Below are 13,792 nucleotides of genomic sequence, written 5' to 3' on the forward strand. Positions count from 1 at the left end.
TGTAACAAGTGTTGTTAAGGCCCAAGAGTGTTTAATTCTCATAAGACCAGCTTAAAGTCCAAACCAAACTCCTGGTCCCTGAAAAGGAAATTTCTAGAAGGTTAACTATCTACAGAAATAAAATATATCCTGTAGAACAACACAGTGTTTTATTTTATATTAACAACTCCCAAAAATGTAACAAAAGTACTATTTAGAATTGTTTTTTTGTTCTTTTATTTAATGGTCCTACAACAACACAACACTGGTCTCAACAGGCCAAGGGAGTCAAGTGCATCAACCTCAAGCAGAGCCAGGGTATTCCAGGCATGGCCTATGTCCAGACCCTAGTACTTCAGTTCAACTTGGAGGGAAATCTCATGATTTAAGAGAACTGGAGTATGTCCTTGAGGTAGAAAGCAGGCAGGCTGGCTTATTTCTTCCTCATGAAGGGCAGCCAGCAAATTGACGGCAGCTCTTCTCAGAACACCCATGTGGCCACTGAGCAGCTTTTCCGGAGCCCCTACAGCCTCCTAAGAGGTACAGCACAGGAACCAGCCTCAAAATCATCCCTGTTCAACTGGCCAAGAAACTGGTTCAAGTTTCACTGGTGTGTTTGCTTGTTTTCACATTTTCGTTTGTTTAAAACTTAAAAGAAGCTCTAGATACTGCTAACACGAGGAACTTTGCACGCTCGGAGGTCAGCTGCTACCACCACCAGTTACTCTGAAGGCCCCACATGGCCTCCTGGCAGACGGCTGGGACACCATCTGCGTAAATCCCTCCCATCTGCTAGAATCCTCTCACATACAAAACACATCTGTTCGGACGGTGTCTTACCATACAGTTCATAGCGAAGTGGTTGTGCTGTGTCTGGAGCTCCATCGCATGAGGATGGCTGGTCCCAATCTCAGTGTAGCTGTTCAGAAACAGGCCCTTGTTGTGTGTGATCCAGTCAAACATCTACCAGAATGAAAAGAGACAATTTGAAATCACCCCAGAAAGACAGATGACTGGCACAGGCTCAGGAACAGGGCCAAGCCAATCAAGGGCAGTGTCTTTGCTCTGACAACCTCTCAGGCATTTGGGTCCAAAAGATCCTTGACTTCTGAGTCAGCTGTTCGAAACTTGCACAATCTACAAGAAAGTCTTATCTCATGGGTTCTCTTTGACTGATAAGGAATTAAGGAGCAGATAGGGAAAGAGCGGTATTCAAATCCCCCAGGCTAATTAAAACTAATCTTTGACTCTCAACCCAGCCTCCCTGCTATAATGAACTGCTTGACTGGCCACACTGCTCCTCAATAAAAGACCTATCAGGTGACATGAGGGACTTACAGGATCTCAATGGGTTCTGCTACGCCCACAGATTACTTACTGACAGCAATTCCACGGACTACTATGGGATCATATATGCTTTAGTGCAAACAGTATTTTAAAAACTGTGCAAATGCAAATAAAATTTACCATAAAAATAGAAAGGGCTGGGAAAAAAATTAAATGATGACACCTCTCTCAAGGTTCAATACAGATGTTACCTGGAAAAGGATGTCAATTATGTTGCTCACAAGGAAAAACATGGAAGCAAAAAAGAAATAACTATCATTATTTGGACTGGTATCATGACTTGAACCAGAATCCCAGAGACAGTCACCTGTTTATTCTAGTCATTGAAAGGAAGATTTTTCCAGTGTCTTTGACAAGGCATTTCTTTAAACATAAGTACACTGATGGGTTACAAGCTTGCCGAACAGCAGTGGTGGATTGCCACTGTTTGAAAGGTCCTTTTGTATCAAAGATTTGTGATGTAGATTTTTTTTTTAACTTTAGAAAATATTCTCCTGCGAAAAAAATTCAGTGAGCTCAAATTAAGAGTGATCAATTCACCCGTGTTCATGGCTTGCAACACAGCCCTCTAAGTGTCCTGTTTCCGTACTGCTAAAGCAGTCAGCTGGTAGCACAAGCATCCGCTTGAACCAGCTGTTTTGTCTGGAGCATGAGAATAAAATAAGGCCATACGTAATCAATGCCAGTATTTCCCAGAAGCTATTCTTTTTAACACCTTATTCATCTTTTATTTTAAAAGCATGGTCAATAATAGATCAGAATGGTGTTCTGTCACTGGCTTTATAAGAGTGGAGCAGTAGCTAGGGGCAAAACACATACCTACATAATTACTACTTCCAATGATATCAGTTCTACAAAGCTTTCACTCCTTTAACTCAAGATATCCTTCTCGTCTATCTCAGAGGCATGCTAAACCAAACTGTCAGTAATTAAGAACTCAAAGCTCCTAAAATAGCCCTGGCCTGCACCACGAGGGAAGCTGGAAGGCAAACTGAGGGCAGATCGCTGGAGTGAACCAACGCCGTGAGTGTGCCTTACTCTTCCTCCGCCCTCTCTCCCGACCAAAGCAGCCCCTCTGGCTGCTGGGACCCAACGGTCCAGGAAGCCCTCCCTGTCTCATTTTAACTTCCCTCCCTCTGCTCCTTTACCTTTTCAGCGTCCTGCTCAAACAGCCTCAGCTGAAAGCACTGGTCCAGCTTCAGTTTTCGTACGTGCCACATCTGGTGCAGATGCTGCCGTGTGGAATGCAGCCTGTCCAACATGGCAGACACCTTGGGTAGGAGGCTCTGCAGGTCCGCATTGCCTGACCCGGAGTTCTTTTTGGGAAAGCTGTCACTGCTCTGAATCCTCTGGAGCAGCTTTTGTCCCTCTAAATCCAAGTCTTCTATGGGGGCCTTAATCACCTTCTTCTTCAGCTGGGAATGTTCCTCGATCATATTCCGAGCCCCCTCCAAATCCTGAGGCAATTCTTTCTTGGCTAGGATGTCCTGAAGTTCTTCCAGCCGAGAGAGCATGTGGGTTGCGTTGCTAATGTAGTCTTCAAAAGCAACTCTGATTTCAATCCATTCCTCATGGTTGTATTCCAAGCAGCCATCAAACTCGGGAGTTAGCTGAGAAGGATCAACTACTTTGGTAAGGCCCTCTAAAGAGACCATATTTGTCTTAAGGGGAAAAAAAATCATGTATGAGAAGATGAACCAATTTTCTGTGGCCTTATCATAATGCAATGTGCAATACTTACTTACAGATTTTCAAACATAAAGCAAGTTATCTCTTTACAGAAAACATACCTTGTTCTGGCCCCATAAAAACAAATGTAGATGAAAGAAACATTACCAGTATAGCAGTGAAAGAGAAGTCCGCTGGAACAACACGCTAGTTAGAATACCTAAAATTATAGGACATGTATCTCATGAGAGCTAAAGAAATGAGATTTCTTTCCAAGAATGTGGAAATTAACCTGCTATTGTAGGCACATTAACCGGGAAATGTCTTAAATCACAATACACAGCAGATGAGTTAGAAATCTTACTTTCACCAAGGCATTCTCTCTCATCCGCCCACTCTACCATCTCACTCCCAACAGAGAACTCTGTAGAGGCCTCCTGCTCTCTGCAATCAAGCCAATGTCTTGCTCACGGGCTTCCAAAACCCTGAGAAGTGCCACCTCCCTCTGAGGACACGTATTTGTGAGCTCTTTAGTCAGTGACAAACATGCTCCAACTAGACCATGACCACAGCTCACCTTGTCCGACCTCTACCTCTGATCAAGCAGCAGATGACAGGATATGAATGACTTTTTGAAACTTTTTAAAATATACAAAGGTTAGCGGACAAGGCGCAGAAGCTCTTGCCATAAAGCTAAAAACAGAGGAAATGTTTCATTCATTGCAATTATCTGCCACAATTCCTAGTAGAAGGGTTGTACATTCCAATTTGCACTACATTCCAATCTAACAGTGACCAAATTTTAGTCCTTTTCAATCTAGGCAAAAATCTTAACCTCACCCTACCTACACCATGTGCTGCAGGATTACTATCAACATTGTGCCTCAAGGAAAACATGGGAGTGGGAGAGGGTCATTAAATGCAAAGACAAAGTTAAAGGAAAAAGATCTGTAGCCTGAGAACCAAAAAATAAAACACAGGAAGGCTGATTTAGCCCCAACTCTGTCACCTCCAGCCTTAGAGAAACCTAGAACTGCATCAGCTCCACGCTGGCTGGCATGAGAACCTGCAAAAAGCAACAGAGCTAGAAAGAAGGGCTGCTCCTAGTCCGGCACTTTTGCTTGCAATGTGACTGCAAGTTCATTCCTGTCTCATCTATCCAGACTTTTAAAATGTCCACGGAACTAATCACTTCACAGAGAGAGGCTGGTAACAATGCTGAGACAATAAGTTCAATAGAAAAGCTGGTATAGGTAACTTTAAAGGCCCAGAGGAAGATATGAAAATTAGACTAGCAAACACCTATGTGCATCATATCACTAAACCATTGTTTCTGCTTAATGCATGTATAATTAAAAGCAACACACTTTAAATTCTGCATCAAGAAAATATTAAGACCCAATAAACTGTCATGCGAAGTCACTTCTTAGCTGTGTGAAGATAAAGGCTTACTGGTTTCATCTTTTACCTAAATCTCTTGAATGCAGTTTCAAATTCAAATTCAAACTAAATTCAGATTTCAGACTGAAAATCAGTACCACGGCACGAGATTTAAAAACGCAAGTAATGCACACATGAGAACACTTTGAAAGTTAACATGGAACACAGAGCTTAAGAATTAACAGTGTGCGATGTGCTTGATACGACTGTTGTTTTTTACCTTGACACACATGAATACATTCACTGAAACCCACTGTTGGGGCAAACTTGCTAGAAGCAGCACAAGCTACTCAATCATGAGATCTTATTAGAAAACATTCTATTACAGAATATGGCATGAATCAAGTCTGAAGCTGGCCAGAACACTTTCTTCCCATGATCATCTCCTTACACTAACTGCATCAAAGCCCGGGCAGAGCCTTGGTAGCTGAAGGAGAGGTGAGGGTGGAAAGGAACAGAAGTCAGCAGGTTGAGGCTTCCTTCACACGCCGTCTGAGAGACAGCGACCTCATGCACTGCTGAATTCAGAACTCTGCATAGTTTTTAAAGGAGTATCTCCCTTTTCATAAACGAGAGAACTGATGCATGAAATACAGATCTTTCTCTCCATTATCAAAGACAAGGTGAAAACTCAGTTTCTTCCAGACACGTGAAGTTGGGTTTCTCTCCCTAACATTGCCTTGTTTCCAAGGCTAAGGCAATGATGATGAATCTGAGGCCACATAAAGCTGCCTGGACAGAAGCTGTTTTATCAAGAGAAGAGGGAACCTCTTTCTATGGTACAGGCCTTACACCTTAGCAGACCCACCACCCAAAACCAAGAGAACTAAAACCTAAATCACTCTTGGGTGAAATAATCCAGTAGGGTAATGTGATAAATGAACTGAATTTTGTTGTTTTATGCAATAACTAATTTTACATGCCATATGTATGTAAGATGTGCAATTCCCATCTAATATGTGGTTTTAAAAATCTATTATCTAAAATAATGAGGAAAAAGTCAACTTTTAATAAACCACACCTATCGGTTTAACTGGTCTGGCTACCCATGGAAGTTACCTCAAATTCAAATTTAGAACTGCCAAAATTAGTCCTCTGTTTCTGCCAAAAGTTGTCTGGCTTGATTATCAGTGCAACATGAATGCAGCAGGGGAAGGACTCTTGCAGGATCTTCAGCAGAGGTTTAATGGAGTCCCACTTGGACCCACGCATGTCCACGATCACCGTAAATCCTCGCTTGCAAACCTCTTCGCTAGAGAAAAAGAAAAAAACAGGTTTAAATCATGCCAGTCTTTCTCTGGTCAGAGTCCCACCAGGTGAGGCTGACTCTGGGGGGTGTTGGGGGAGGGGAGGGGATTTTTCATCTTTTGTGTATTAAATGATCACATACATTGTCTAGGAACTATTACAGCAAAGGTCCTTGATGAGCACTAATGGGGACAGACCCCTAACAGTATGTACAGAGTCCAGGTGGAGAGGGTAACAGACCAATAAATAGCAGTCACAGGAACCTCCGAGGATCACAGGTGCTGAAACCACCCGTACCAGTGCAACTGGTGATGGTGGGAGATTTCAGCGTCCCATTTTGTCCCCTTTAACTGGTTCAGGCTCTTGAACTATCTCAGAGGTTCTCCATATATGGTCCACTGATCCCTGGGGGTCCTTGGCACCCTCCTGGCAGGATCTTTGGGGTAAAAAGATTTTCCCAGTAATACTGAGACTTGTCTTTTTCACCCCATTGTACTGGTGATGCAAAGGCCATGGTGGTGACGAGGCTAGAGCCTTTGCGCTCTTCCCCTCCACGTTCTGGCCAATTTAAGCAAACAAAAAAGCCAGCTTCTCTTAACAATGACCCTGACAAAGCAAAAAAGATTATTAGTTGTATTAAATCTCAACCCCTGAGTACCTGGGAAATACATGCAATGCACTTCTGCAATAAAGAAAATCAAGAATCAAAATGTCCTTAAACACAGGTTAAAATACTTAGTCGCACTTGGTTGTAACTTCGGTGTTCACGTGGAAGCTTCTAGGAAGGCTTCGGCACAGTCTTATGCTTAAGGAACAACCATAACCCTGCGCAGTCCATGCAGGCTGCTGATCCTGGTGCCAGACATGAGCCAGATAATGACTGTGCGCGAGGTATACGGAAACACGCCGAAGACCCCGAGCGCGTAATGACAGCTTCAGGTTTTCACCCAGCGTGAAAGTACTGGGCCTAGACAGAGGAAAGTCACTGGACATTTTTCTGCCTCAGGTAATCACTAGAGAAACTAAAAACTGTTTATAGTTACAAATTCATATAGTTTATAAATTAAAAACTCAGAAAACTAATTGCTATCATTAAGCGATGTTAAAAAGCCAAAATAAATTAAGTCAAAATTAAAACCAATTTCATGCTCTCTTGCATAAGCCTCCTCTTTACCCTTCCCCTCCCCATCCCCACAGGAATGCCATTCTTTCCCTTATCTCGATGCCCGCCATCACCATAACTGTCGCTCCAAATTTCACAGACGTAAAGTTCCTGTCACAGCTACATCCATGTAAGAGGCATGTCACAAAAAAATTCTAAAACACCAGTCTGTGGGGCTAGAACCTGAGTAGACAGCAGCGCAGGGGCTGGAAACATGGTGTGGAAGGCCATCGCGAGAACACAGGCCGACAGCAGTCCAGCTTCTCACTCAGGGGTGGAAACTGCCAGGAGTGGTTTGGCGAACTCCTGCCTGCAACTCCTATACGAAGACGAACTCCAAATGAGTTAGCACCTGGCTCAGACACCCCTCATGATATCACCTCTCCGTGTCTTCCTAGGTCCTGGGCCACAAACCAGGGAACAGCATGGCACAGACCTCCTTCACAGATCCTAGAAGCAAACAGGTTTCCAGAAATGTCTCCTCAAATCTCCCAAGTCACTGAAATGAAGCATTCTGGGCCTCTTTGGGCTCTGATGGGGTCTGCAATCTGGCAAGACCAGCCAGAGCAAAGGGAGCCTGTCCCCGGGGAGACATTCTTCCCCGGATGCTCCATCTGCTGCCGCACACCAAAGGCAGGAGACCGTACGCCAGGCCCCTGATGGCCTCAGTGGGTGCTGTCTGCCAGATGGCACTTCGGGCATCGGCCTTCACCGGATCAGGGCACATTCTCGGGCAGCCCGTGTCTCTCCTCATAGAGGGCTACACGGTGTGTACAGAAAACAGCACAGCCCCTCCACTTGGAAGGGGCTGCAAAGGCATTCTGAGTAACTCCAGGCTGAACAACAGGAACGCGTTAGAGAACACCACAACCAGAAGGTACCTGAGCTTGCACAGTTTACAAAAGGACTCACTATCCACCTTCCTCCACAATCAACTGACCACCCAGTGACTTCTAAGTAATGAAAATTGCACGTGAACTGGGCTGGGAGGGCACGTCCTTTCAATCCGTCTCTTTATCCAGTTAAAAGCCAGTCCTTGTTAAGAAAGCAGTGACTTGCAGATTCCCAAACCCAGTTCTATTCAGGAGCAGTTAATGAACGTGGGCAGCTGTCTCCAGGAGAAGGCATCCATACCACTCCTCCCCCCGGAAGACACTGCTCGTTGGGACATGTGACTATCAACCAGGTATTCAGCAGTTTCATCTAAGAACCTCATTTTACCTGTGAGATAATGAAATGTTAGATAAAATTAAGAACCCTTCTCAATGCTGGTCTCTGAAAAAGAGAAACGATCTTTAGTATCTAGATGAAGAAAATACCTTTTAATATGAATGTTCATGAATGAATCAACTTAAATCTCACATTATTTAGCTAGTGACAAAAGAGAGTTTATCCGTGTAGCTACTACCAATCATTCTAAAGAAAGCAAACTGCTCTAAAACATAATTAATATAAGGGTAATTCAAACAATAAGAGGAATAAACACCTGGAGATGTACCAAGACTGATGTTATTTTCATCACTGTGTGGGAATCCCAACTAGACCAGCAAGAAGTTCTACTGTCACTTGCTACTCCTACACACAGTTAAGGGAAAGTTTCCTTGCAAATTCATTCTATGAAAGTCACTCTATTATTCCAATTGCATTTTTTTTTAAGAGGGAGGAAGGAAAGGGAAGGTGACCCAAGTAATACTACTACTCACCACGGCTCAGATCACACTTATGATTACCTCTGAGGGTAATTTTAAGAGAAACGCAGACAGACTAGAGGCCATGCAGAAGAAAAACAAAATAACTGGGCTCTGGAGCACGTCACAGGGAAAAATATAAGAAGGGAAGCAGGAAAGATGGAAATTATCGTACTTTTTCTGAGGGAGCTACTGTGCATCAGGCACTGTACTGGGCATGTACGTAAGTAATCTTACTCCACACTCAACAATGATCCCAAGAAGTACACATTACTATCACATTTCGTAGATCAGAAAACCGGTAAAAGTAACAGCTGGTCTGATTGTGCTGCCCATGTTTTCTGGATGCCGTGCTTCTCCACATCTGGGAACGCAGGGCCCTGCAACTATCCAGCTGAGGGGCGGGGCGTGGCGGAAGACCACCTTCACAGCGCAGAAACTGTCAGGAGCAATGGACAGGAAAAGAAGTCTCACGGGCCCCAGGATGATTATGGCAACAAATAATCAGACTTAAGTGCAAGCAAACCCACAAGTCAAAAAAAAATTCACACACCATCATATTTTGCTGACGATTTTCTTGGCCCTACTGCTCGGCTCTAACAAAATAATGTTCCCACCACCAAGCACGCAGTGGGGCGGAATAGCTCCTGGATGGTCCGGGTAGACCCATGGGTTTTGCTGCCACTTTTCTCCGTTTGGACCACAGTGAAATTTCCCCATTATCCCTTGAGAAACCTATCATTTACGTCTTAATCCTACTTCTCTTATCACTAACCCAGGACAGGCAAAGTGACATTTCTTGCCACCTGGAATTGTAAATACAAAAGCAAATCTAGGCAATGTAGGGGCTGTGATCCACCACGAAGGGGTCACCCTGCACGCTTAGTATAAATACTTATAGAGAAATGATAGGAGGCTTGGGACTTTTTTATTCCAGGGGGAAACTCAGAGAAAAACAAGACTGGCAAAATCTGGTCATCAGTGAAGCTGGCTGACAGGTATGTGGATGTCTGCTACGCTGTTCTCACTACTTTTGTGTATGCTCACCAAAATGAAGTTTTGTGGGCTTAAGTGGGTCATCCAGATGATCCAAAATATACCTGAATCAACTTTTTTAACGATATCAATGAAATAAAGAAAATTTTAATAGTTACAATCAACAGATTTTTAAACCAGAAAGCCAATTGCCAAAATTATATACAGTCATTCCATAATTACATTGTATGACAAGTATCACTTCAATTGGCAGAGATTTTTACACTGTCCTTTGTATTTGTTTCTTTTTCCATCATTAGCATAGTACCTAGCACACAGTCAGAACTCCGTAAGTGGTCATTATCAACTCTATTGTTATTTATATAAACGATAGTGAGTAGTACAGAACCTCTAAAGCCCTTTTCAATTCCACGGTTTCAAAAGCTCAACACCAGAGTAAGAGGAAAGGGTAAACTTTTCCATATATGAACACAGGGCTCTATCGCGTTGCCACTGATGATGCAAAGTGATGGTTTTCTCATAAAGGATGCCCAAACAGGAAAACCCAACAACTTCATCGGCAGGTCAGACATCAACAGCAAAAGCGGACTTGCCTCAGCCACAGCAAGGAGGGCTTACAAACGGGCACTGCTGTCCTCCCTGCTTGGTGTCCACTAAAGTGGGTCAGCAGTGCCCCAACCCGTGTGCCGTGGCAGATGTATTACACTCCCCTCAACCTTCGAGAAGCCATTAATCCTGCTACTGACCACCTTTTATTATTCTCTTGCATCACGTGTTCATGAACGTTACTGTCTACTCTAGCCCATGTATAATGACCGAGTTTTCTTCCACACGCCCTCGTTTCATCTCCGAGGAGACGCCTCCTGCCTCTAGCACGTCGATTATGACCCCTTTAGTATGTGCCTTTCCTTCTCCTCACAGGGAAGCACCCCTCCAACCCCAGCACACCCAGTTGCTTATTGCAGGCATGTCTAAATCCTTGGGTTGCATCACAGCGGTAGTCTCTTTTCCAAACGTATCTGGAAAATAAAGCTTTGTCTGCTCTTGGTGTTCTTCAGCACCCACGCTAACAACCACCCTATCCTTAAGGGGGTCTCGGATTGAATGGGCGCACCCAAACTGGGCATATTAGCCGGGAAAGAGTCTGAATGCCTCACAAACCTCATGCCACGAATCAAGAGAATGCTTTTCAACAGGAAAAAACATCCGGTGGAAAAAAGACAGTCTCTTCAATAAATGGTGCTGGGAAAATTGGACAGCTACATGCAAAAGAATGAAACTTGACCACTCTCTCACACCATACACAAAAATAAACTCCAAATGGATGAAAGACCTCAATGTGAGACAGGAATCCATCAAAATTCTAGAGGAGAACATAGGCAACAACTTCTATGACATCGGCCAGAGCAACCTTTTTCACGACACATCTCCAAAGGCAAGAGAAATAAAAGATAAAATGAACTTATGGGACTTTATCAGGATAAAGAGCTTCTGCACAGCCAAGGAAACAGTCAAAAAAACTAAGAGACAGCCCACGGAATGGGAGAATATATTTGCAAAGGACACCACAGATAAAGGACTGGTATCCAAGATCTACAAAGAACTTCTCAAACTCAATACACGAGAAACAAATAAACAAATCATAAAATGGGCAGAAGATATGAACAGACACTTTTCCAATGAAGACATACAAATGGCTAACAGACACATGAAAAAATGTTCAAAATCATTAGCCATCAGGGAAATTCAAATCAAAACCACACTGAGATACCACCTTACGCCAGTTAGAATGGCAAAGATAGACAAGGCAAGAAACAACAATTGTTGGAGAGGATGTGGAGAAAGGGGATCCCTCCTACATTGTTGGTGGGAATGCAAGTTGGTACAGCCACTCTGGAAAACAGTGTGGAGGTCCCTTAAAAAGTTAAAAATTGAACTACCCTATGACCCAGCCATTGCACTACTGGGTGTTTACCCCAAAGATACAGACGTAGTAAAGAGAAGGGCCATATGCACCCCAATGTTCATAGCTGCATTGTCCACAATAGCCAAATCATGGAAGGAGCCGAGATGCCCTTCAACAGATGACTGGATTAAGAAGCTGTGGTCCATATATACAATGGAATATTACTCAGCTATCAGAAAGAACGAATTCTCAACATTTGCTGCAACATGGACGGCACTGGAGGAGATAATGCTAAGTGAAATAAGTCAAGCAGAGAAAGACAATTATCATATGATTTCTCTCATCTATGGAACATAAGAACTAGGATGATCGGTAGGGGAAGAAAGGGATAAAGAAAAGGGGGGTAATCAGAAGGGGGAATGAAACATGAGAGACTATGGACTATGAGAAACAAACTGAAGACTTCAGAGGGGAGGGGGTGGGGGAATGGGATAGACTGGTGATGGGTAGTAAGGAGGGCACGTATTGCATGGTGCACTGGGTGTTATACGCAACTAATAGCATCAAACTTTACATCGGAATCTGGGGATGTACTGTATGGTGATTAACACAATATAATAAAATAAAATAAAATAAAATAAAAAGAGAATGCTTTTCAGAAACCGAAGCTCTGCATCAAGACAGAAACTATTATCAGAGACAGCATTCCCTCTCCGGTCTTGTAGGGCTCTGCGTCCTGGCGTCCCATTCACCAAGGACGGTCCGCCTGAGGCACCACATCCTAATCCCAGCCCCACCGTCCCCCCACAAAGCTCTCCAAGCAAGATGCGGACCTTCTCGTCCCCACACCGGAAGTGCGGCAAACATGACAGAACGCTCATAAAACGGAACGGAAGACAGAGAGGACGATTTTTGTTCCTCTTGATCAGCTTGGAATTCAAGCCACCGCACAGTTGCTTCTGGAGAGCACAACGCCGCATTTCTTGGACCGCTAGAGACAGTGACAAACCACACAGAACTCACCTAGGGATACAGGCCAGATAGGAAATGAGTCTCCTGAGGTCCTCCTGTCGTATTCTATCGTGATTGCTGCGGGCCGGAAAGGTTAGAATGGGACCTCCACGTTTATCTCTGCCACCTGAAAAACAAGCATTTGGAGCACAACTTAGACAAAAGCCAGAGAGGACAGGACCCTGCATGCCCCTGGAGGTCCACCATCGTCACCCAAACATTCGTGCAACCCTGCACCTCCACCAGCTGCACGTCCAGGAAGGAGCGTGCAAACAGCAAGGGTCCTTGTCTGGGGAGACACATGGCTGGGCTACTTTGTCCCCTCCCGGGACCCTGCAGAACAAGTCCGGGCGAAAGCCATCAGAGAAGGCCTCGTCTTTATCTATGTGTCTTCTCTGACTTCAGTTTTATGTGTGGAGAACATTTCCATGTATATGGGTGTCATTTCCCTTAAACCACTGCCTCCTCACACCTTACCAGACCCTCCTGTCATCTGCCACACTGCGCCCTCCTTCCTGCCCCAGAATTTCAAGCTCTCTCTTTGCTATCAACCAAATCAGGTTTTTAAGTCTTAAAGGAAAGAGACAGGAATGGACTTCAAACTTTATGCTAATGATGACTTTCTCTCATCTGGGATCTAGGGCATCTTCCTCTCTTGAGGGCCACACCTGACCCCAGCAGTCGAGCCTCACCAATCTCTCATACAAAGCCACACATATGAATAAAGACCTGACATTTAAGAATTTTAAAACAGAACTAAATTAGCTTGAGTTTAGAAAAATCACATCACATACTAAGTACAAATGTCAGGTGACTATCTTGTTACAGACAGGCAGATGTAGCCCTCATGAACATACATAAAATCCTAAGGAGGACTGCTACTGTCACTGAATACTTTCGATGAAATTTCCAGAAATATTTTATTACTCCACCAATGTTTTCAGAAAATAAAACAGAGAAGGAAAATCTAGCCTTCTCAAGCGGATCCTTCCTTAGTTACACAGCTCTGGTCATCTGTCTTCAGAAGTAGAGCGGTAAGATCTCAAAATTCAAGTCACAACATGAAACTCTTCATTATTTTCTCATCTCATTTACTTCATTAGCAGAGGTAAAACTAAAAAGCAAGCAAACATTAACAACAGGAAACCAGATTCTTTCCTTTTAGAAAAGCCAAAAAAGGATTCAGCACAAGAAAGGGATAAAGAAAGGGGGGGTAATCAGAGGGGGAATGAAACATGAGAGACTATGGACGCTGAGAAACAAACTGAAGGCTTCAGAGGAGAGGGGAGTGGGGGAATGGGATAGGCTGGTGATGGGTAGTAAGGAGGGCACGTATTGCATGGTGCA

General features: G+C 43.9%; 1 protein-coding gene across 1 annotated transcript in view; it reads right to left on the reverse strand.

Moving 5' to 3' along the window:
• TRIO (trio Rho guanine nucleotide exchange factor) overlaps window positions 1–13,792 on the reverse strand; it is a 347,159-nt gene that overhangs the window by 205,611 nt on the left and 127,756 nt on the right. Inside the window, 4 exon segments of the mRNA XM_034657080.1 lie at window positions 820–942; window positions 2,475–2,987; window positions 5,494–5,686; window positions 12,458–12,572. Of these exon segments, the coding sequence (XP_034512971.1) occupies window positions 820–942; window positions 2,475–2,987; window positions 5,494–5,686; window positions 12,458–12,572 (944 nt within the window).

Source organism: Ailuropoda melanoleuca, chromosome 3 (assembly GCF_002007445.2).
Source record: "Ailuropoda melanoleuca isolate Jingjing chromosome 3, ASM200744v2, whole genome shotgun sequence".
In the NCBI taxonomy this organism is placed as follows: domain Eukaryota; kingdom Metazoa; phylum Chordata; class Mammalia; order Carnivora; family Ursidae; genus Ailuropoda; species Ailuropoda melanoleuca.